A 25,053-nucleotide genomic window follows, 5' to 3' on the forward strand; every position below is an offset into this window, starting at 1 on the left:
TCCTTTTTCCTCCTTAACATCAGCACCACGGAAAGCGGCGAGCGTGGTTCAGACGGACGAGTCCATTTACGCTCGGAACGGAGGAGAGGGGAGATAGAAAGAAACAACCATTTTGCGCTACTCTGTCCTGTGTTGCGTTACAACTATGCTATAAACTAGACTACTATATTTCGATTTAAAGCTTTCGTGACTGCAGGGATTCTTCTTGGTTGATGAATCCCTGCAGTCACGAAAGATTTAAATCGAAATTTAACCGCCACTACGGGGTGGGATTCCACAAAACTTTAAGATCCTTCAACAAACTCCGGGATAAGAAGGCTCAGCTAATCGAGTCTCTCACCTTTCTGAAGAGATGCCGCGACTCTAAGGCGCTCTTCCCCCTCCAACCCAGCTTAAATATACGCTGCCAAGCCTGGTGATGTTCATTCAGACGCTGTCTTTCCGACAGACCTGTTCTTCACCTGAGGACGGCTGCTTGCGTTGTGGCCGAAACGTCGTGAGAATTATTTTATGTTTTATTTTTATTATTTTATTAATCTCTGCAGTCACGAAAGCTTTAAATCAAAATTTAAACATTGCACTATTATACAAATTATTATTATACATTCTACTTTCCACCATACCCTTGACCGTCGCGTGAAAGGTACTAGGAGGAAGCAAAGAAATGTCCATGTGAGAGGGGTGGTAGGAAACTTGCAGCGGAGCAAAGACTCCGATCTGTTGAAGAGAATACAAAAGCTATATAGTCAATGCCAGCGAATGGAATGCGGTCTGAAAGTCACCGTAAACGTGAACATAATCAATCAAGACCCGAAATGGTTTATCACGTCCTTCCAATGATTGCTGAGCCAGAATCCATCTTCTCGGTTGAAATTGTCTCTGTGTTTGTATATGTGGATGGCCTCATGAATACATCTCTCATGGTAGCCGGATGGCTTGCAGAGAACCTCCGTCTTGGAGAAGTCAATGTCATGTGAGCCCACTGAACTATAACAATGGTCTGCCACGGCTGAGGTGTTGGTCCTACCGTGTTTCAGGTCTGCTTTGTGTTCACGGATGCGGTCCGAGACATGTTGTTTGGTTTCCCCAATGTAACTACTACCACAGAGGAAACTTAGTTTGTAGATGCCAGGGTACTGTATGTCTGGAATCACATCTGTTACAGACAGGACCAGATCACGGATTTTATGTACTGTGTTGAATCGGACCTGGATCTTGTGTTTATTCAGGATTTTGGAGATCTTTTTCGTGACACCCGCAATGTAGGGTAAGGTGATGATTTTGAATGGCTCCTCCCACCCAGCTTAAAATACGCTGCCAAGCTTAGCAGTGCTCATTAAGACGCTGTCTTTCCGACAGCTGTTTTTTCACCTGAGGACGGCTGCTTGTGTTGTGGCCGAAACGTCGTGAGAATTTCATTGTTTTATTTTTATTATTTTATTTCCCTTCTACGTGACTTTACTCATCTTACTCATTCATCTCGCTCACCCACTCTCATGGAATCATAAACTAGCCCACTCACTAATCTACACATCCACTCATGAAACGACTCAATTATCTAATCGACTCAATCTTTCACTCACCAACATACTTATCCACTCACTAATCTCAATATACTCACCCACTCAATGATCTACTCGTTACTCTACTTTCACATTAATATATTCCCTCAATCTACTCGCCTTCTCACTCAACTACTCTCATCCACTTATCAATCTCCTCACGAAGCTACTCACCCACCAATCTACTAACCCAATCATTGGTAATCCTCACTCAACCACGAACCAACTAACCCACTCAATCTAATCACTCGACTATTTTACTCACATACCCACTCACTAATCTACTCACTTGGACCTCACTCACCCGCTCACTATAATTGACTCATCCACGGAATGTTTCTAATGAGCATTTTATTGCAAATTAATTCAACAGCAACATCAACATTTTGTCGACACGTTAGGAATCGGTTGAAATTACATTCACGCGCATTTGCGATGTTAAAGTTAACAGTAATAATACGTTGTAATATTTTTTTGTATCAGTACTGCATTTCATTTGCACTAGCAAATTATTATCCGAGCTATAATTAAATAGGGCAGTTTGAGTAAATCTGGGACATTGTATAATTGAACAAGGCAACTGCAAATTGAGAAATCTTGCCCATCAAGGTGTAACTTGCATGCTATTTTGAAAATAAATAATTAAACTTGCTTTCCGAAAACATTTATGGAAATTCTAATGACAAATTATGGCAAAGTGAAGGATTCTGGTAATAGGTATTACACAGCACAGTATACAGTATTGATGCTGTACATAGTGACGATTTCGTTTAAATGCATTGGACATTCTTTATTTGCACATTCATTAAAAGTACCAACAATAACTACAGTAATTACTACAGTAATTGGTCTTTAAAATAACCCTATTTCCTCAACACACTTTGCTGTGCAGTGGCTCCAAAATGTGTTCCACCATTAAATGCCTTTGCCACAGTGGTTATAAATCCATAACAATGATTATGCTAGCAGTGTTGGACATGGATGGTGGTGATGAGAGCAGCACCATATTGTTGGAACATTTACACGGGCACTGGGAACTGCACTGATCCGGTGGTGCTCCATCGGGGCTGAAACGACGAACGCAAATTCCCACACACGGTCCTCCCAGGCCTACTCGACTTTAAGTGACCTTGGCACCCTGAACCCCTCGGCACGGTTACAAAACATTTGCGTAACGATACCATCACTATTGGGAAGCGAGCCAGCCAGACAAGTGAGCTTGGCATGGATTCCCAAATTACCCTTACCATGCCAAGCCATAGCTCGTATTTTGTAAGCCATGTGACACCATTTACGAATGGATCTACATTCTTTCACCCGAGTTGTTACATAACAGGCTTAAAGCTAGAAGATAAATGCTCCATGATTGATGTTTCTAAGTTAAAATCACAGCTGTGTTTTTCTAATAAAGTCACAGCATACAATTCCAAATTTGATACATTTTAAAATGGGACAGTGCAAGTTAACCCAACCATGCGACAAACCTAGTTACAAAAAAAATGTTGATCCTTCCTCTTCTTCTGGAAAGAGAGGGGGGCAAGGAGGATATCGGGGAAGTTAATCCATGTTGGCATGTTTCTTGAAAAATTGGGACAAAAACCAAGCCATTTTCAGTTATTCTTCAAATTGCTTAGCACGGTTGCTGTCTGCTTTCCCATGGTCTTGGAAATGCAGCATGAGTGGATGGGTCAATGAGTATGACAGGCCAATGCGTACTTGATGTCATCTGCTTAGTTTAACTTCTCAGCTGTGTGTGGAGGGGGGTGGGATTATGACATATCAGGTGGGGAGGCAGCCTCTGAACATGTGACGTCCTGAGGCGGGGGAAAGCGAGACGCTCACAAATCTCAGCCGTTATGGCACAAACGCCAAGGCGTATCCTTTAAGTGCTGGATTTTTGTCAAAGTTTTGCACAACTCTTTATTCACAATTTGGCCAGTTTTAATTAGTGAGTGTCTAAGAACTAATTATTTTTTATAAAGTTTCGTACATAAGGGATTAAGCTTTACGAGAGTTATCGTTCCCTCCCCCACGTTAAGATAGAACAACAGACAAATGGGCAAAATTAATACACTCTCATGCTTTCCTACCTTGGTTGAAAAGTGTCAAAAACATTTTTGCATAATTGCATAACATAACCCATGCCTATATTAAATGTTCCTAAGAACATTATATTCCAGTTTCTCAAACCCACTCCCTTCCCTCTGGCTACCGAAGGTAGGGGGGAAGCAGAAGAGTGAAGAATATAAAACAAGACGAGTGGGCCTGAGACCAGACAGCCTCATGGAGCATGGAAATGTGGACCTCGGTCCAGGTTCTGATCCTGGACTAAATGGGCCATTGCTCGGCTTGTGGAGCCTGCAGTTCCAAGTTTCATGAGCACAAAGACATGCACTGAATTTACTCACCAATTAATCCACCCAATCACTCGCCTACCCACTCATTGATTAATTTACCAATCCACTCATCCATTCACCCACCGATCTTCTTACTCACTCATTCACCCAACTGCTTGCTCACCAACCCAACTACTTACTCACACACTGATCCACACAACTAATTTTACCCACACACACACATCCACCCACCTACTCACTCTACGATCAACCTAATCACTCACTCACACATTTCCCAACCAATATCAACCTCCTTCACTGCAACCCACCAAAGCTGTCTCTAATTGATCACTCTCACTCACTCAAGAATTACAGGACTAAGATCCAAACTCCACGGTGTCAGAAGTGATCGCTTTGAATTCGTAGTTGCCACGTCCATCCATGTGCAGGTAAAACTGGTGAGAGACACACGCATAGACTCATAAATATACACTCGACACATAAAAATGCAAGTATGAAATAAATACTAATATTGTCCTTTATGGAGGGTTTGAGACAAGTGCTATTAGAGTGGATCTATTAAAGGTCGCTAGCACAGCACGACGGCACACATACATGTAAAATATACTAAATATAACCACACATGCATACACATTTTGGTGGTGATGTTTATCGTACAGTAGTGAGTGATGGTGTTTAGATGAGCAGTGATGGTTTGTGGTGTTGCTGATTATGGTGATGACAGCAAGTGGAAAGTAATTATGATGAGAGTGAAGTGATGAAGGTGAGTGATGATGGTGACAGAAATGAAGATGATAGTGATTTTGGTTATGTGGTGATGACGATGATGTTGGTGCTGCTGGTATCACTCACGGCATGGTGTTTCCAGAGTGATTTCCTGTGAGACACTGTGAAGAGCGTGATGTGAACCTGGGGACCAAGAAGAGGAAGAAACGGCCCCGATTATCCCAAACACTCGCCCCAACAATGGCACGAACCATCACACATAATCTTAATACTAGCACTAGTTTATAGCTGCCTACAGCTGTTAACTGCTAAAACTATTGCTGCTGACACTAATACAATAAGAACCACCACTTTTGCTGCTGTTCCTATTACTTCTGATTATAGTACTTATACTACACGACTGTTACTAATACTGCTACCACTGCTGATATGGCTACCGCTACTAATTTTATTCCTGATACTTGCGACTTCTACTACGCCGTGTGTTGTTACTAAGGTTAATACTGTAACTACTGCTGCTGTGGAAAATAATACTGCTGTTGCTACGATTTTTACCACGACTAATGCATAACCTGCTGCTACTTCTGATTTTAAGGTGACTAATGTTCCAATAATTACTGACACTTCTGTTACTACTGCTGCTACCAATGCCACGACTGCCGGTTATTATGTTTATACTGCTGTTGCAGTCACTTCTCCAAATGCTGCCACTTTGTTAACACTACTACTGACACCGCAGCTACTACTGCTGCAACTCACCTTCTTGCAGTGGCTGTAGATGAAGTCCTCAACATCGACGCTCACTGCGCTCGTGCACTCATCCAGGATGGCGAACTGCGGCTTGTGGTAGAAGAGGCGCGCCATCTGAGGCATCGTGGGAAGCGACAGGAGCAACATGGAAAAAAATAAATGGCATTGTGGATAGAGTTAAGAGGAGGGTGGGAGATGGAGCAGTCAATATAACAATTGTAATATGGGAGAGGGGGATTGTTGAAAAGGAGGGATTGTGGGAAACAATATTGTTAGAAATTGGAACTGATAGGGGATTGCAAGAAGGTAGTGGGGGATTATAGGAAGACTCAAATGGAGGGGTGGCCATGATGAAGGGGACAATGGGAAGATGAAGACAGAGAAATCTGCAAGAAAGGGGGCCTGGGAGACAGATGAGGAATGTGAGAAGGCTAACAAAATGTGCAGCCTCCACACCTTGGCATTACAGGTTTATGGGAGAAAGCGTATGTGGAAAAATCACACAAGAGGGTGACACTTACGGCCATTCGCTGCTTCTCTCCGCCACTCAGTACGTCCATCCAGTCCTGAACGCTATCCCAGCCTCCCTCCCTATCCAGGATGTGACCAAGTTGCACGTTGTCCAAGTAGTCCTTGAGGACCTGCAGCAATAAAAGCCGGAGTATAGGGGGGGGCAGTAGCAGGCACATTATCAACATCATCAATAAAAGCAGCAGCATCATCATGACAATCAGTGTCATCATGATCAACACCACAACTACCAATATCATCACCACCAACATCATTGTTTCCATCATCAGGACTACACTATTACAAATAGAACCACCATTATTAACTTCAACAACAACCACCGTTCGCCACTAAGTGGCGGTGACATCACCACGGTGCTTGTGCCATGCTAGGTTTACTGAGGTCATGTGAAATATGAAAGGCTCACCCACCACCATCACCAAGATCACCACCATGACGAAAAAAAATCAGAAAAACCGCCATTGTCACCACCACCACCATCACCTTGTCAGAGACGCCCTTGTCCCGCTGGTCTTCAGGCGAGTCAGGGTAAATCACTTGGTCCCTCAGGGTTCCGAGGGTCATGTACGGCCTCTGTGATAGCAGAAAACCCATAAACAATTCGATTGCAACCGCATTCTTCTCCCAACCAACAAATCCACATTCCTATTTTCGATATCAGCATCTCAATGGGATGATGACCAATGTTGACACTTCACAAAGTGTGCGCTTCTCAATTAATCCACTCCGTAAATAGTTTTTCTAATTATGTTAATGATTCTGATGACATTGATAATGCTAGCAATAATGCAGTTGATGTTACAATGCTGATCGTCCTGATGTTAATGATTCTGCTGTTGATAATGGTTGTGAAGATGATGATGATACGGACCAGGATTTTATTTTTCAACCTTTGGAGAGTTGAATGTGCTAACCACAGGCCCCGTAAAGGTTCTCACTAACAAATAATGAATTATTCAGTACCTGTGGGACGTAAAAGAGCTTTCCAATCTCTGGTTTGGTGAGAGATCCTCCAAATAAGGGCCACAGCTGGGGGAAACAAAGAGACAAAGCTGTAACACCAACAGACACCAACAATGACACTTTGTGGTCGGTGTTTGGCTGAAATAAGACTTAAGTATTTCTGGCTCAGTGTCTCCTACATAGCCACTGTCAACCTGAGGCCCATTTATAAGAGAGAAAGACAAGCATGACCCCAGTTCTGCTAGTGTCCATTTTGAACATAGTATAACCATTACGAACCCTTTGAGGAAACACTCAGACCCAGGGCTCAAACTCATCGGTGTCGATTCAGTGTCTCCCCACAGAGCTATTATGAACCACCCTTAAAATAAGCATGCAGATTCAGGGACCCCAGTACCTCAGCTGTGATAGCTCAGTGTCTGGCACAGCAACTATGAAGTCCTCATCAAAGCGGGCTTCATAAGGGTTTGAATCAAGAACCTCTGTTGCTGGCTCAGGGTCTGATTAACCATTATGATCCTGACAAGGCAAATAAAACAAGTAAAACTCAGTTTTTTATCACACCATTCACACAAGACCCACAGCGTTTTACAACAGAACCCCAGTAAAAACCCCTTAACACTAAAACTAAGAGGCAAACAACCCTAAACAGATGCATATGAAAGAAAATAAAATTGTTTTTACACGAGCTCTAAAAACCTCGACTGACGTAACATCCCTAACGGTCTGGGGCGAGGCGTTACACAAACGAGGCGCCCGACTGATTCACCCATTGAACGCAGATTCGTCATAGGTACACTCAGGTGCAAGGATTTGGTGGATCGAAGTTAACGGACAGGCGCATACAGTTTCAGCAGATCACCAAGGTATAGAGGAGCTAACCCCTCGAGAGAGAAAGTTACACGCGACATGTGGAAGTAAAACTCACCTCTCCCAGCACTCGGAAGAGCGAACTCTTCCCACAGCCGTTGGGGCCACAAACGAGGACATTTGTCCCAGAACGCACCTGCACATGACATTGGGAGGGAAGGGACAGTCAAGGGTGAGATAAGTACATGGATCCAAGCGGACTGGCACACCACATCGCAAAAGAGAGGTGAAAATATTAATCCCGACCACGATTCTAACCATAACCGTTATATTATCCCTGATAATAAACATAATCCTAGCAATAACCGTACATTAACTGTCCTAATAACTATAACCCTTAAACTATCCCGATTACAAACTATAACTGGAACACTACCTTACCAATAACCACAACTATTTACCCCTAAAAATAACACTAAAACTAACTACTCACCCTAACGCTGACACTTAACCCTGTCCTGCTGAATGTAATAATGTATCAGGAGACCTCGAAGGAGAGGTCTTTGATGAGGACGTCTCCGTTAGGGGTGGCCAATGGGACGTGTTCAAACCTGTAGCACAGCGAGACACGAACTTATGCATACCAAAATATACACACACACACATATAACACACTCATAAATTCTATATTAATCATTGCACGATCATGAGCGATGACAACGGTGTGGGAGGGCCTTCACCAAACAGTGGATTGATCATGGCAAATGATGATATACATTCAGAAAGACACAAAGACAGAAATCCCTCATATAGCCTGTAACAGACAATTGGGACAAGTGCTGTTAACGAGCACCTGTGAAGGCCAGCATAGCACCTGAAGGGGTGGGTGGCCAACACAACATCTGCCTGCCTTTGTCGTTCCAGTGCTGATGTTTCAACACTGCACAAGATATTCAATGAAGACCGAGTCGACCAAAGGAAGGCCCAGAAGAGGTTCAGATAATCGCCTCCAATATTAGTAATTGCTGGGAATCGAACTCGGGTCGCTGGGTTTATAGCGCAGTGCATGAACTACTGTACCCCAGCCTCACCCGCCCCCCCCTACACAAATAAAACACAGAAATGCGCACACACACACACCCTACTAACTCTGGAGATGCAGTCACGAGCCTTGGCTCATAGCGGGTTCCTTCATGAACTGTGTTAAGCCCTCACTTGATGATGTGGTCGGTGAGGATGACTTTTCCTCGTCCAGGGACAAGCGGTTCCGTTTCCTCTTGAGAGGAGCCTTCTCACATGCAGACATGCACGCACGCACACACACCTGGTGAAATGCACGCACGTAGATATACGCCCTCACAAAGGGGACACACATACCCATAGTCACGCTCGCACACGACAAGACAGATTATGTCCGCACCTACACACATAATTACACACACAATGAGACGAAACAAATTAGAGCTTAAAGACAGAACATATTAAACATTACAGATAAGAACAAGATAATGATAGCACAAAGTGTGTAGACGGTACAGAAGAGACGGTATAAATGAGACAGTAAATACATAGTAAGCTTACATATGCACACATGCATGCAAATGAACATACACACAAATGTGAAGGCAGTTTTCCCATTTTACCATTACAAACTATTGTGAAAATCATTCTCAGTGGTCGAATATTCAGGCTGGCATGACATGAGGGATAGTGAGGCCAGAATCAGGCTCAGTCGAGTTCATCTTTCCAGTGCTAATCCTGACACACTGCATCAGGTGATCAATTAAGGATGAGCTGACATACGGGTGGCCCAAAAAGGTTCAACTATCACTCGTATTAACCACAGCTGAGAGTATAACCCAGATGATACAGCTCACACTCACACACAATACGCTCACACGTACAAACGGTCAAGGAATCACCTCGATCGTGCGATGTCACCATCGTCCGTTCGTATTTTCCAGCATTCAGTTCCTTCAGCACCTGCATGAGTTCCGTTATGCGAGCGGTGAACCTGAGAGCAATAAAAAAGCTGGGTTTGAGCCCTGACTCTGGGTGCAATTCTCACTCTCTCTCAGCGGGTTCATAATGGCCATTTCTCATACAATGAGACAGCGCTGCCGAGGACCTGGGTTCGTGTCCCAGGTCTGCACGTTTATCTTACTCTGAGGGGGATCATATTGACGGTTTTCAGGTTCATAATAGTTACGTAAATGTGATGGTTATCATGAAGGACACGTGATGAAGCTAGTGAGAGTGTTTGACAGGGACAGAGCAAGTGTTAAGTGTCATGGTCCGGTTTAGGCTATGGATTAGCAGCAGGATTAGTGTTAGGGTGAGGGATAAACACTATGGGCTCGTGTTCGCGTTATGGGAATCAGCAAATTTTAAGACTAGTGCTTTGGCTATGGGCTTGTGTAAGGGGTTGATTAGTGCGCGCGATATGCAGTATTGTTTTTATACCCAGCAAGTCGGGTCATTTCTCTTCCAGCCAAAACAATCCGACCCAGTGCTTGAGACATCCTCAACAACATCCTTCCACTCTGGTAGTAATCCTGTAGCCGGTCAAGCAGGCAGGCACACAGACACAAAGACATAGGCATACAGACAACACACCCACACAAGCAGAATTATAGACAGATAGTAGCACAAGGATGATTACATAATCCTTGTACTGCTCTCCTATTTTAGCAGCCCTGGTCTAGCACGAGCAAGCCAATGCCATGAAGAAAGCTGTCTCTGGCGCAGACCAATCAGTTTCAAGAACAATGCACACATTTTGAAAGTGATATTTGTTTTGCGATTGCATTGTCCTTGTAGTGCTTCTTTTGATGGCCCTGGTCTAGGAGGAGCAATACAATGCCATTAAGGAGGCTGTCTCTAGTGCAGACCTATCAATTGCAAGGACAATGCATACATTATCAAAGCAAAAATGTATTCGCATTCTTCACCACAAGCTAGTGTGGCTACGTAAATGTGACACCTTGTAATTGGTGTCTATTTAATGTTTAAACATCTTAACACCTTATATTCACGGCAGATGAAGATATTTACACATAAAGACACACAGATATGAAGACAGGCACACAGACTTCTAAAAAAACCACTGGCATCCACTTCAAAAGGAGCATCATCTTTATAAAGCCTATCTCCCCTTTACGCTCTACAAAGAGGCTTTAGTCACCATGGATTATCCTGTATTCATAAATCGCAGCACTTGGATCTGGGCTCGAAAGAATCGAGAAACTAATCATTGGTGACTGGGTCAAGACATCAACTTCACGACACACATGACAACCTGGTTTAATTATGGGTGACCAAAAATCACGTTTCAAACCCAACTGCTCGGGGGAGCAGCGGTTCAGCGCCTCTGACATGACCATTATGATACTCCCGCGCCAACCGGTCACCACAATCCATGGTGAATGTCTCTCACCTCCAGCAGCTCGGCATGGCTGCTGGTGAGGTGGCGAGGGTTGTTATGCTCCAGAAAGGGACGACTCACGACCAGGTAACCCACCACCGTGGCAACATCTGGTGCATACACACACACAAATACAACCGTTTCTATGGATATATACAACATATGCAAAACAAAAAGCAGAGATCCCAGCATAGCCTTCCAGACATTTGGGGCAAGTGTTGTTGACGAACATCTATTAAAGCTGGCTGAACACACGAGAAGGCTGCCTTTTGTCTCCCCAGTGCACATTTACACATCGCACCAGGTATTCATTCAAGACTGAGTATCGAACGGAGGTCAGGACTGGTTCACATATCATTTACTTCTGACTACAGCCATGGTCATGAATCAAATGCAGGTCACTAGGTTTATAGCAGTGTGAAAACTATTGTACCACCACTCCCCAGATAAAAACACATACACACTGTACAGTTAGAGATCCACAGTGACAGATCCCCTAATGCCTTATCGACTGTTAGGGCATCTTCTATTCACGAGCACCTGTGAGACCCTGCACCATGCGAGAGGGGGTGGTGTAGCAAGCAACATACCCAGCCACCTTTGTCTCCCCTGTGCCAACATTCACACACTTCACTATGTACTAATTTGGAGTTGACATAACCAAGGAATAATTTAGATACCACTTTTCACTGATGATATCCATGGCTGGGAATTGAACTGAGCTCATAGTGATTGTAGTGCAGTGTTTTACACACACACACCGTCTCCAAAACTGGCTGCAGGAGATATTTTTTAGGATTGGAGTATTGATCAAAACTCGACTCCAGAAGACTGGGTCCAAGGATTAGTCTTGAATGGGACTTGGCTGCAGGAGTCCTGCAAAGCATGGTGGGTGTTTGCCATGATTCTTTGCGGTTTTCATAGAATTGTTATTGCTTTTTTAAACATGGCTCACATTTGGCGATGATGTCATCCACTATGCCCATGGAAAAGCGAAACACAATGAAATTGTGCAGATGATCGACCTGGGAACACAAAGACACAATTTACAAACCAAAAAACACCCAACACAATGAACACAACACTCATAGCACTGTAGGATTTAGGTTTGAGACGCGCATCGAGTCTACGAGACATTGAAGGTGGTTATGGTGTTGCAGGTGGTGATGGTGGTAATAGTTGTGGTAATGTTGACAGATAACAGTAATGGTAGTGCTGCTGATGTAATAATGGTGGTCGGAGTGGTGAAAGAAACCATCTCACCAGCCGCTTGAACGTGTTCTTGATGGTCGTTTTCTCTCGTTTGTTGCCATTGTAAAACGCAATCTCCTCACTGTAGAGTAAAAAGTCACGCACGTACATCGACACATCAAAATTATGGAGATGATGCTGATGATAATGAATATACTACTGATGATGACGATGCTGATGATGATCATGGTGATATTTATGACAACAATGATACCAATAATATGAATGAATATATTGATGGCGAAGCTCATTGCCAATGAAACTGCTGCTGACATTAATGCTACTTGTGCTGATAATGAATACATTTGCTGATGCTGCTGTTATGGCTGCTGATGCTACTGCTCCTGATGGTGATGCTGGTGCTATTCTCTTTAATGAAAATGCTGCTACAACTGATACTTCTACTGCTGTGACTGATCATATACTTATTGATGCTTAAAAAACTGCTACTGCTGATTACGATACTAAATGATGATATCAAAAAGTGAAAATGTTGTTATTGCTGATATTGCTGCTATTGCCAATTATAACAATAAATACGCTGAACCCAATGATAATGCTGATGCTATTGATGATGATGATGAAGATGCTGCTGTTGTTGCTTTGGCTTGCTGATGGTGATGCTGCTGGTGCTTATGGTGATATGGGGTCCTTGCCTGTTGGTGATGAGCCGCGAGTTCACGTATCTGTACTCGCCCTCGAATCTCTGCTCCGTCATCGTCATCTTCCCGATGGGGCGACGCAGCCTCGTCAAGAACAGTCCCGACACCATGAGGTACGAGAGCATTGCACATGGGCCCTGCATACGTAGGCACAAACGTACAGCATATACACAAAGACACATGCAAACAGACACACGCGCGTGTGCGGTAATACAAACATATATACATGTACAGCCCTTGTGTCAAGTCATTGCCTACAGAATGTTAGCCAACAGAATGTGTGGGAGAGTTTTGTTTGCGAGCACTGATTAAGGCAGATGAGCATGAGAGAGTGGCGTGGCTGCAACCACGCACATCACCTTTGTTTACACAACACACCGGGTAGTCGTGTAAGTTTGAGTTGATCTAGAGGAACCCCAAGACCAGTTCAGATATCACTCGCCACGGATGCTGGGCCAAGGCCGGGAATCAAATTCAGGTCTCACGGTTCGTAGCCCAGTGTGCTAAACCACTACGCCCGTCCACAACACATGTAAATATTCACACACAGAACTGCCGCCATTTGTTGCCATACAGGTGGTGACGTCACCACAGCGCTTGTGCCAGGCTAGATACACTTTGAGGTGATCACGTTGAAAGGCTCACTGACAGGTGTCAGGACAGACTCAGGTGTTGTGGGTTGACTGACTGAGATGACCGACAGATACACCACCTGTGCTCCCCACTCTGCCAACCATTTTCGACATGTACAAACACACACGTGCAAACACACATATACTGAACACACCAGCATAGGCCAGGAATATTGCCAGAGATTGTGGATTAGAGTTCACGCTCACCTGAGCTCCAATGGCACTCGTCAGCCGGAACACATAGAGAGCGATGTCCAGTAGAGGCTGTAACAAAGTGAGTGAATGAATGAGTTGGTGTGAGAGAAAACAAGCAATACATTGGGTAACAGGGTGGGTGAGTGTGGGTTATAGGCTCAGCAGGTTGACTGAAAGGATGGCTACTGGGGGGATGAGTTGGTGAATGCACCAGTGAACAAACAAGCAAGTGATCGGGTGAGTTCATAAGTGGTTATATGAAGAAAAAAAGAGTGAGCGAATGAGCAAGTGTTTAACTTCCCGAGTCAATGAGTGTGGAAATAATTGAGTTTGTTTGAGAGTCACTGAGAGTGTTCATGTTTGTGAGGCGTCAAGAGAGTATTCATGTTTGGGAGTCATTCAGTGATCGAGTGTTCGTCAGTTACAGAGTGAGTTTGAGTCGTCGTCGTTGCACATCATTGAGTGAGCTCGTGAATCGTTCAATGGGTGAGTGGACGAGTCAGCCTTCCCTCACCTTGCTCAGGTTGGAGTAAAGATCAACTACGCTGTTGCAGAATTTCTCCACATCCTGGGTGAGCAGCTGGTCGGCGTTTGCGATGCGATTGTCCAGGTTCCCCATCTTGTAGTACGTGTGGCCACTAGCACGGAACACAGCACTGTATGAGCACTGTATGCGCGAACCGTATGGACAGCACAACAAATGTGCCAACTGAGCACTGTACATAGTATATGCACTGTACGAGCGCTACATGCCAAGGTTGGTTTGTGCCAAATGAAAGCACGTCACACTGTATGCACTAACTGTATGAACATCACGATACACACTCTACACTCAAGAGTACTTTCACATGAGACATCATGTTACAGTCACACTGCACTGTACTCATACTGTGACTAAATGCAGCTCACTAAGCAGTTCCCAACACTGCATGAAATAGGTGAAAATTGTCTGGCGCTAATAGTACGGTATCAACTTACCATTTCAGCATTTAATGGTATAGGGATGTACTTATGGGTAAGCGTTAAGTATTGATCGTTACAGTGATGAGTACAATTCACTCCTCGGCAATCATGGGTAACTGATCATTAATGGAAGCAATTCCTCACCAATAGTACATTCCAGATATCACTGGTGGCAAGTAAAGTCTGAGTGCTCACTCAAATAAACTCTGGCCTCGCTGCTTACTATCATAGTTATACCAAAAACTAATGGTCATATGTTAGTCACTGTTTACCAATGGCGAGTAAGAGGGTGACTGCTTGTCAACATCATGGGTCTCTAGCTTACTGACAGAGAATGTATGTCTCTTCTGGCCAATGGCGGGTGTGGGTCTCTACTTACTTGAGATACTGCTCGTAGAGGTACAGAGTAAGCCGGGATCGGAAGCACAGCTTCAGCTCATTGAGCCCGAACTTTAGCAGGTTGTTGACAACTGCGATCTGTAATAGTAAACCATCAGACTCCACACTGTATGCAAGCGCAACCATGGCCTTCATGGCATCAATAATCATGGAGCATGGCAGGAACACCCTAGTTCATTTGTTAGTTCTCATAAGCAATGTTAGATTTCACAAAGTTTATGAGCACATGCATGTACATTTCATTGCGCTCATATGAATGATGGCTTTTATGTGTTAAGGTTGTCATGGACACCACTGGTTATAAAGGCCATGATTAAGATGGTGTACTATTTCAATTGTTGAACCTGAAGATTACTAGATTTTACATTGCTCATAAGTACACCAAATTACATTCAACAGTAAATACGAGGGCGTTTCAGTAAGCAAAGAGGCAACAGTTATTTTTCAGAGGACATTAGTTTGCATGTTCATGTACAGCCTTTGCCAATTCACCTAATGCCAAAAGCAGAGAAGTCTCCTGGTTGCTCTTTGTGTGGTGACTGCACCACTGCTCTCAGCCTCCTGTAGGGCTGCCTTCCACGTACATCTTCTTTCAGAGTCAAAAGGGTCTTTGGACACATTATTTAATGAACTGTCAAATTAACTGCTCCCATACCTATGCCGTAGACCGCTGATTTATGCTGAATTACTACCCACTTCGCCACCCAACAATCAACTTCTTTACACGCAATGGTAGCAGCAGTATGTTCATGTCCCGTTTGCAGCTGTAATAACATTTGTAAACGCTGCCATAATTCATACAGATGTTCATCATATTGCAGTTAATTCTAAAGTAAATTTTGCCTGTCTTTGCACCGTGCTCTAATGAGCAATTATGCACGTGTGAGACCAACCACAATGCACATGGTTTCCAAGGTTCTTCCCCATTTACGAAGCAATTTTTACTAAAATCACATTGACATGCTATGGGAGTTCTAAAAGCCTCTTTACTTAATAAAACACTCTGGCGCAAAAGCATATAAACAGGCACATTTCATGGGTGATGAGTAGGAAGACGAGTGAGTTGGTGAGTGAGTTGGTGAGTGAGTTGGTGAGTTGGTGAGTTGGTGAGTGAGTTGGTGAGTGAGTTGGTGAGTGAGTTGGTGAGTGAGTTGGTGTGAATGAGTGGGTGATTGAGTAACTGATGAGCAAGCGGGCAGACAGGTTAGCAAGCAAGCAAGTGGTTGAGATAATAAGTGGGGGTGTGTGAGTGTGGGGAGTGAAAAAGTGAGTGAGCGGATTAACGAGCCATTGAGTGAGCAGGATCAAATGAGCGTGGCAGTGAGTGCATGTGTAAATGTGTGAGTTATCGGGTGCAAGGGAGTAAGTGAATGGTTAAGCAAGGTGGAAAATAAGTGGACGGGTCAGTGAGTGAGTCTGTAACCACACTTACAAGAGGCATTGCCCACATGAAGTTGAGGAGGTATTTCTTGAACAGCCCCATACTCCTCCCAATGATAGCACTAAAGCCACCAAGCCATGCACGGGGAGACCGAGGGGAGGGAGGGATGGGAGGGATGGGGGGGGGGGGGGGTAGTGAAGTAGAGCGAAGAAGCGAATGAGTGAAAGTTAACCAAGGTGTGTGAAGAACACCAAATGAATCAGAAGTGAAGAGCGAAGGGGGTAGGGCAGCATCATTCAAAAAAGCAGCCACCCTTCCCTGAACCCAGATCGACATTTCACTGTTCAGTAACAGTTCCCCGACATTCAGCGATAAAAATTTGCTCTTAAACTAAGACGCAACCCAAAGATAACCCAGCCATCATGGCACGACATAAAATCACATCAACAATTATCCATAACATTAACGCATAGTCTCAACAACTACCCTACAGCCTCAATGTGAAATCGCACCTTCAGTCTCTCAATTTTCTAAATTCTATTAAAGCTATTGGAGATTTAGCTGCATATAAACACAATGGGAATGGAAATTGTATTGTAACCACATCCACAACAATTGTACATAACATTAACCCATAGCCTTGACACCAGCCCAGATTGCCTGGTAGGATGGGGATGGTTTAGTTTAATTTGTATGTGTTTAGGCAATTTGTTTACCTTTTCTTTTACTCTGCACTCCTATCATGTTTGTGTATAGTTTTGTTGTTGATGTAACGTTCTGACCCACCCCTACTGGACATCTGTGAAAAAGAGCTTTATAGCTCATCGGATTCCTCCCGTATAAACACATATTCTGATTCTGGGTTGTAAGCTGAACAGCGAAAATCTTTTTTTTTTTTCTAAAAAAAAACATGCGCAAACACAATACGAGCAGGATTTCCATGCTGGGTTTCATAATGGCCAACCTCGACTGGCAAAATCACCTTTTATAGTACACATTTGTTATGCTATGCTGGCAAGACAAAAGATAAACGATATTTAAAAATATTTATATTTAAGAAATGTGAATGTGTTAAATTTCCAGATTTACAATGGTAACACGTTAGAGGTTCTTAAATCGTAATGAGCCAGGAGCACTAAGATCTTGCACTCGATGCCTGGGCCTGGGAACACCTCTCTGCCTCGGGGGTATCATAAAGGCCATATCAATGACAAGGAGACAAGAGTTCTAGAGATCTTGGGTTTGAGCTCCGAGTCTGAGGCCGTTCATTAAGGGCATTTCAAACAATGTGTTGGCACCTTTGAGGTCCTGATCTTGAATCCTGGTCTTAGCCGCCCATGGTTAAATCAGGTTGTCGCATCAGGTCTTAGTTCGGTCAAAAAATGATATTAGATGACTGACACACAGCAGACAACTCTTTATGGAGGGTGAAGAAGCGATGTCTAGTTAATGGTTTCGAGAGGCCTTTTTAAAATGAGGCTCGTATTTAAGTGGGTTTGTGGCGTCATCTTCCGAGGCTGACGTTAATGATATTCATTGTTGTAAAAATCCACATCGCCATTTAAACCCAACATGAAAAACATGAAACATCACAATCCACAACCAAACCTTACAGGCGAGCAGAACTTTCTTTTTTTTGTATATTTTAATTATCTTACCATCGGCATCGCTGATATGAACTTAAACAGATGTCTCCTGAAAACTGTTGTATTCCGGCTGATAATTCCGCTATCGAACGGAATGGAACGAGAGAGAATCACGGGATGGAAGACCACACAAAGTGTTAACGCAATCCTTTTGGTCATGTTTTGGCCAAACTCCCAAAGGGAAAAGCTTAACATGCAGTGCTTTTGACACCATCGTTGTTGTCGTGTCTTGTTGGTTGAATGATGGTTTCAGGTGGTAAACACAGACACTAAGATAAAAAGCTGACTTAAGCAACACTAACAATTGTCTCTTTCGATAATATTATTCAAATTGTGCCACTATCTTCATGTGATGAGACGAAATGTCCATTTGGCACTACTCACGGTAGACCGTGCATGAGCCTGTGCTCGAGAATGGCCCGCAGAGTCCAATCTCACAGAACTACTTCTGAGATCTCTTAAGTCACCTTATTTATCCACACACAAGGTGCACACTTTCCTAAACACCTTGCTTCAGAGAAAAAATGTACGCATGACAATAAAATTGCTCTTTTTAAATTTTCAGTTGAAAATTTTCCAAATTAAGTAAATTAAAAAACGTCAAGGTTTTTGTGCAGTCATTGGTGACTGAGCCGAGGCCATCCACGCACGACCACTTGAGAACCTGTTAAATGACGAGTGGCTGTCAACATTTAACCCGGGACTGCAACGGGGACAGCTCCTTGTCCTGGCCTCTTGAGCCACCCAACCACCACCTCTCTTAATAATCTTAATCAATTACCAGACAGTATCAGCATCACCACATTCGTTTATATGAAGGTATTTCAATATATAAAACTTTAACAATGATATCACTTATACCACTGCAATGTCAGTAAAAAAGTTGTATATAATGGAGCTTGACTCCGGTACTCGCATAACTTTTTCTCAAGACTTTTTCACTAGATGACAGACTTGCCCCAATTTTCAATCCAAGAGCTGTTATGGGGTGTAAGGACACATTCCATTTCTTGAAATAATAAGGTTAAATTATGGTGGCACCTGTATATAAAGTAAAAAAAATTGTGGATATGTGGTAATCAAGATATGGCCATGTTTGTGACGACAACAGAAGTGGTGGGCAAGATGCTTCAAGTCTAAGCAACAATGCTTGTGTTGAGGCGCTGATTTTGAATGCCAGGTCAAGTAGGAACTAAGCATATATGAGGAGTTGCTAGCAAAAAAGTGTGGGAACATCTTCTTGGTTCTTTCGGTAAAGTCACGTAGAATGGAAATAATAAAATAATAAAAATAAAACATAAGATAATTCTCACGACGTGACTTTACCGAAAGAACCAAGAAGATGAATCCCTGCAGACACGAAAGCTTTAAATCGAAGTGTGGGAACAGTCTATTAAAAAATAAACTCATCTTTGTTGTGCCTTATTGGCCATATTTCTATGTGAACAGAATACAATTTTAACCATATTGCAGCTTCATTCTGCAATACATCTCATGCATCTGTATACCCTCAGAGGACAAAAACACAAATATAAGCTCACTGCTATTCAAATGTGTAGTTGTGGAAAGGAAGAACGCATCATTGATCACGTGTCTTTTACCTCCCATTTACAGTATATATATTTTTAAATATGAGTACCAGGCTTATGCCCCCCCCCCCCCCATTCACTGTACAATTTTAACAGGAATTGCACTGACAAAGATTTCAAAATTACTAAAATTATCTTTACTTATTTGAACCTTTTCATAAGAAACATAAGCATCGTCACCCTCATGAATATCATCACCATCACAATCACCGTCATCAACAGCAACATCAGCTTCATAATCATTATTATCCTCCTCCTCACTATCACCGGAGTAGCTCCCTTACCTCTCAATCATTGTCCCGTTCTCAATCATCCACACGTCGCAGTAGGTCCGGGCCACCAAAGTTGCCGCCACCATAACCAGATACATTGTCTTAACCAGGTCACGTGGGTTGGGAGGTTGAATCAGGGAGGGAGTGAGGCGAGATGGTTTAGGAGAGGAATGGGGGAGGAGGAATTGGGGGGGGGGGGGGGGTAGGGAAAGAATGAGGGGGGAGAGAGGAGACAGGTCAGCATTGGGCAAAGTTCAATAGGGAGGGTTCAGGGGCAATGGAGGGCAACGTTCATTAAATCGAGGAACATGAGGTTTTAAAATAAAGTCAGAATTTTTTGATGTATTGTCTTTCAAATTTAGCTTGGTGTCACTGTGGTCTGAGTACTTGACTCACAAGTTGGAAGGTTGAGTTCAAACCCTGGTCGGAGTCGATTCAGCCGATTACCGTCATCGCCACTTCAATAGGAGTCTCGCCTTCAAGAGCCACCCCTCACCCCAAATTAGAGGGCACTTATTAACACCCCATAACAAGTTGTTCACCAAGTGTCGGTCATACAAATTTTATCTCTCAAGAGCCGGGCTTGGTTGAATAAAAAACAAGATTTACTATTGAAATAATGAAGATCACGATGCCGTTTTTCTTATGTTGTTCCAGTCATTAGTGATCAGGTAGGTTGTGACACTAAACTCATGAAACATGGCGATATGGTTTAATTAGTCAGCATATTAATACCTAGGATCCCTGTAGGGGTTTTACAATCTCTGCGAAGCCAGGATTTTAGTGGTGCTGGCTCAAAGTCTCAAACAGAGCCATTTTGAACTCCCAAGAGAGGCATGTGTAAACCCAAACCCAGGATATCAGTGGTGCTGGTGGAGCATTGTCAACATGGCCTTTATGATCTTCACATGAATGTGCAGCCCTTTGCCAATCCACTGCTGGATATGACTTCCCCTCTCCATGCCTATCCATTATGGGGTTTGTATCACCAACCTTGACCACACTGGTCAGTGTGAGTTGGTGAGGGGGGGGGGGGGTAAACCTAGGAGCAGTTGACATATCACTCGTCACTGTTGTTAACTGTGGCCAGGAATCCAACTCAAGTCACTGGGTTCTGAGTGCAGTGATAACCACTGCACCAACAACACTCCATCACCATTGAAGGCATTATAAATCTGAGACAGCCATTGTGAACTTAACAGCTAGCTTTTAGGGGTGGAGAGCTTTCTTATCATTTAGAGGCTGTAAGTTGACAGAACATCTCGCTCACTAAATTGTGCGACTGATAAGACACACACAACTATGCCTACACAAAGGTCGCACACGTTCCCATTTCTGTGTATGTGCATATGCATTTTGGTGCATGACTGCATGTCTCTGTATATATGGATATGTATGTGTGCGTGTCTGGATGTAACTGTATTTTTGTCTGCATGTGTATGTACAGTTAATGTGTGGATTTGGGTACGGATGTAAACTATATGCGTATGCATTGGAAATGTAATGATGCTTCACTGCATTTATTAAAATACATTTTGACACTCATGATACAAGCATATCCAAATGATATGTCATTATATTTTCGCTGAAAGAGCGACCAGTACTATAAAAAACGACAGTATAAACTAGACAATTCAAACAAGAATGAAAAAACGCATTTTTTTTTTTTTTACAAATAATGACCTTCACGTAACAATTTGTCAAATAGTATGTGTCTGTACATGTGCAGACATATACTATATTACATACACAGACACCCATACAACCTTTAAACAGACTGTTGGGGAAAGTGCTGTTAGCGGTCACACACATTTTAGCACATAGCGTATCCTCACCAAGAAAAACAATGACTGTCATTTTCTACTAATCAGTGGTGATTTAACCAGAATACTTGTGCCAAGCCAGGTGCACTTGGAGGCAAGTCAAGGGTCAAACTGAGGTGTTAAGGGGTTAGCCGAGTGAGATGACTGACAGTTGCACACACATTTCATATCACTTTCATATAACAATAACAACATCTAAACTCTTACCTCCTTAGAAAGCATCCCAGGCACCATGATTTTCAAAATCTGCCAAATTCGGCCAAAAAATGCCTTGTCAACAGCTGCCCTCTCTCTCTTGCCATCCTTCTGCACACAGACACATGGACAAGTCCCGTTTGCATCATCACCATCACTACTACCACCATCATCATCATCATGCTCACAACCACCATGTGACAAGGTAGAGGAACACCGTACCTGTCGCCATCAAATGGGGTAACCCATGGGATAACCAACGTTGGGTGTAGTCGCCACCCAAGAGATAAATCAAGGCAGATCTCACTGGCCGAGATGCAGTGCAAGGAATAGGAGAACCGGTTTCATAGACTGCCATTTAATGTGCTGGCTTGCGATTGTGCAAACCGTGACGACGCGAGCCAGCTGACCAGGCATGCACCATGCCTCTGCTCTTCAAGCTATAAATATACGATTGTGTCTGTAGTTCAAGAGAGGAAGACTGACTGCACTGGGAGCTAATGTAAGCTGCCATAGAATGATGGGCTCACGTAACACAGATGAGAAAACAATGTGCTTTGTAAAAAAAAGTGTATATGCAAGTCTACATGAGGGGATGAACCCAACGTTCTGTAAACCCAATGAAGTATAAAACCAAAATGAACTGTCTGGCAGCGTGTAACAAGTAAACTGCACGAAAAAACTGTGTTAAACAACACAACATGATCACCGCCATCATCAATTATGCACACAACACCTTAATTTAGCCTGTGGGGGTTGTTGGAATGAGTGCTGTTAGGAAGCACCTATGAAGTAAGTCATGTGCTTTTTCCCACTCAATTTCAATACCTCAACCACGACATTACGCTTCAAGTGAGAGAGACCCAAACATCAAATCCACATTCGCAGTAGTGCTAGCTCAGTGTCTCAGACACGGCCATTGTGAACCTCCTAAGGAAGAGCCTTACCGAATTGACAACAATTGCAAATCCATCACCATCTTTCCTAGAAAAAGAAAGACAAAATGTTTATTACCTGTCGTGTTATCAACAGCAAATGCATCACATTATGGTTGATATATGTTCTTGTACGTTACGAGCCTTCAAAATATTCAAAAGAGCAACGATTTGAGCTCGGTCGATACACTGGAAGAACACTGGTGACTTCCCACAAAGTGATTCTATTTACTTCACCACCACATAGGGGATGATGATGATGACTGTTGCTCCCGATTCTGCTGCTATAGCTGTTCGCGATGGTGTTTACAACGGTGTTTTTTTTTTACTGCAGCTGAACAAATTGTTGTTTGCTGATGCTGCTAATGATGCTGATGATAATGGGTCAAATCAAATTAGCAATGGGGTTTCAAAGACGATGACAGGATTCGCAGGACACGTACTGCCAGTCACAATGCAAACTGTAGGGGGCGTTTTTTATAGTTCAGAATCAGAGCCAGAGGAGGAGGGGGGGGAAATCCGGCACTTGTCAAACATCGAATTAATCTTTTCCTTACACTTCGTGTGATTTCAGGGAGGCAGAGTCAGTGAATTATATTTATAGGGAACACACTGTACTCTGGATATCCTAAGGGGGCATTCCTCGGAAGAAAAAAAATTCGATTTAGTGTCGTTACCTTCTTTAAACCAGGTGAGGGCCCAATTTCAATGGACCCTCACCTGGTTTAATCGTGTACTTTATTTAACCTTGTCGATTTTTTTGCCGTCCTTTATTTAACCACGTTGACATTGATTGCACCGTGTTCTAAACGAATACCTTCCATTAGCCATGTTAATACCCCTTTCAACCGAATTACCCGTTGACACCGCTAATTAACGAGCCGCAGGGTACAGTAGTACATCTTGAATGACTGACGCACTTTCTGTACAGTGAGAGCTCATGACACACCTACAACCAACCAGGCGAAGTTGATTCGAGCTCAATATTTTAACCAAAACGAAATTTCAACCCGTGACCCTTAACACAGATAATACTGTATAATAAAACCCGACACGGTTCACAAAAACCGCACCTATTTTTCTTTTTGCAACGTAAATGTCTCCCCTCCCACCACCACCACCCCACACAAATGCCTTAGATACGTATGTGCGAGCAACGTTACGAACTATACACGCGTAGTTTTGTGTCAACTCAAAGACTCGCACGCACGTTCACCTAAGGTCAACTGGAGCCTTTGCATTCCATACAGCGCTTAGGCGCGCAGCTCCCCACAGGGGAACCCGGCGCGTCAAACGTCGACCAATCACGTCGCGAGGCCGCCATCACGCGACGCGCGCGCAGCCAATCGTGCTGCAGCGCCGCACATGCAAACTACGAATTCCAAAGACACTTGGGCTGCTGTCCGAGACCCATTGAAAGCGACGTTCGCATCGATTTACCGACGACGGGATACCGAGAAGCGCCGCAGACAAGAGCGCGAAGTGGCGGCGATCGCACGTACTTGGGCGGTTTGCGCTGGCCGCGGCGCCGGGAGAGGAGGTAGCAGGCGATGAAAGCGGCTGCCGCGGCAGAGCCATTGGTGCGAGTGAACAGCTTGCTCAGCGCCGCCATGTTGGTAAGGGGAGGTCGTCCGCTTCCGGCGCGGCTTTATATAAACGTTGTGACGTCATCGCCCCGCCCTCCCCACTCTCGCCCCGCCCCCTCTTGGCTCTCCCCCCCCAGGGCTGCTCTTTCATTGGTCAGACGCTGCCTGATTCTACGTCACGATTAATGACAACTGAGAATGGGCGTGGCTTGTGGACGGCGTGGGCGGAGTCGTCATCTGCGAATCGATGACGAGCGGCATGACGTCAGCGGTAGGGGGCAGAACTCTTCGTTGCGGTGACGTCACCACTAAGCCGCCAATCGGCGTTGACATTGTCGATGTGTTGGTGTCACCAAACACGATTCGATTCTCATAACCGGAAAGAGGGAATCGATTCCTTG

At 43.9% G+C, this 25,053-nt stretch overlaps 1 protein-coding gene across 3 annotated transcripts; it reads right to left on the bottom strand.

The window, feature by feature from the left end:
• Positions 1-1,896: 1,896 nt before the first annotated feature.
• Positions 1,897-24,736, bottom strand: ABCD3 (ATP binding cassette subfamily D member 3). 3 transcript variants are annotated; one of them, XM_061558099.1, is made up of 24 exons: positions 24,569-24,736; positions 23,079-23,115; positions 22,144-22,242; positions 20,126-20,214; positions 16,658-16,727; positions 15,206-15,303; positions 14,378-14,501; positions 13,876-13,932; positions 13,031-13,173; positions 12,387-12,456; positions 12,079-12,148; positions 11,136-11,233; positions 10,163-10,254; positions 9,622-9,713; positions 8,915-8,987; positions 8,247-8,310; positions 7,818-7,895; positions 6,890-6,955; positions 6,410-6,499; positions 5,917-6,036; positions 5,405-5,509; positions 4,772-4,828; positions 4,261-4,353; positions 1,897-3,079 (listed from the first exon to the last, which is right to left on the bottom strand). In XM_061558099.1, exons 1-23 carry the CDS (start codon positions 24,676-24,678, stop codon positions 4,276-4,278), a joined length of 1,980 nt encoding a protein of 659 aa, XP_061414083.1. In that variant the 5' UTR covers positions 24,679-24,736; the 3' UTR covers positions 1,897-3,079; positions 4,261-4,275. The 3 variants fall into 3 exon arrangements, with proteins under 3 accessions (XP_061414083.1, XP_061414081.1, XP_061414082.1); XM_061558097.1 differs by having other exon boundaries at positions 1,897-4,353; XM_061558098.1 differs by lacking the exon at positions 16,658-16,727 and adding an exon at positions 18,265-18,334 and having other exon boundaries at positions 1,897-4,353.
• Between the last annotated feature and the right edge of the window lie 317 nt (positions 24,737-25,053).

The sequence above is a fragment of the Lethenteron reissneri genome, chromosome 24 (assembly GCF_015708825.2).
Source record: "Lethenteron reissneri isolate LAM-NWPU_2019-01 chromosome 24, ASM1570882v1, whole genome shotgun sequence".
Taxonomy (NCBI): Eukaryota; Metazoa; Chordata; class Hyperoartia; order Petromyzontiformes; family Petromyzontidae; genus Lethenteron; species Lethenteron reissneri.

Excerpts from the sequence above, each read along its gene's own strand:
- ABCD3 (XM_061558099.1), bottom strand. The coding sequence starts at position 24,678 with ATGGCGGCGCTGAGCAAGCTGTTCACTCGCACCAATGGCTCTGCCGCG. Across the intron at positions 14,502-15,205 it reads CTCTACGAGCAGTATCTCAA|TGGCCACACGTACTACAAGA; the intron begins GTAAGTAGAGAC and ends GTTCCGTGCTAG. Across the intron at positions 12,457-13,030 it reads TCGCGGCTCATCACCAACAG|TGAGGAGATTGCGTTTTACA; the intron begins GCAAGGACCCCA and ends TTTACTCTACAG.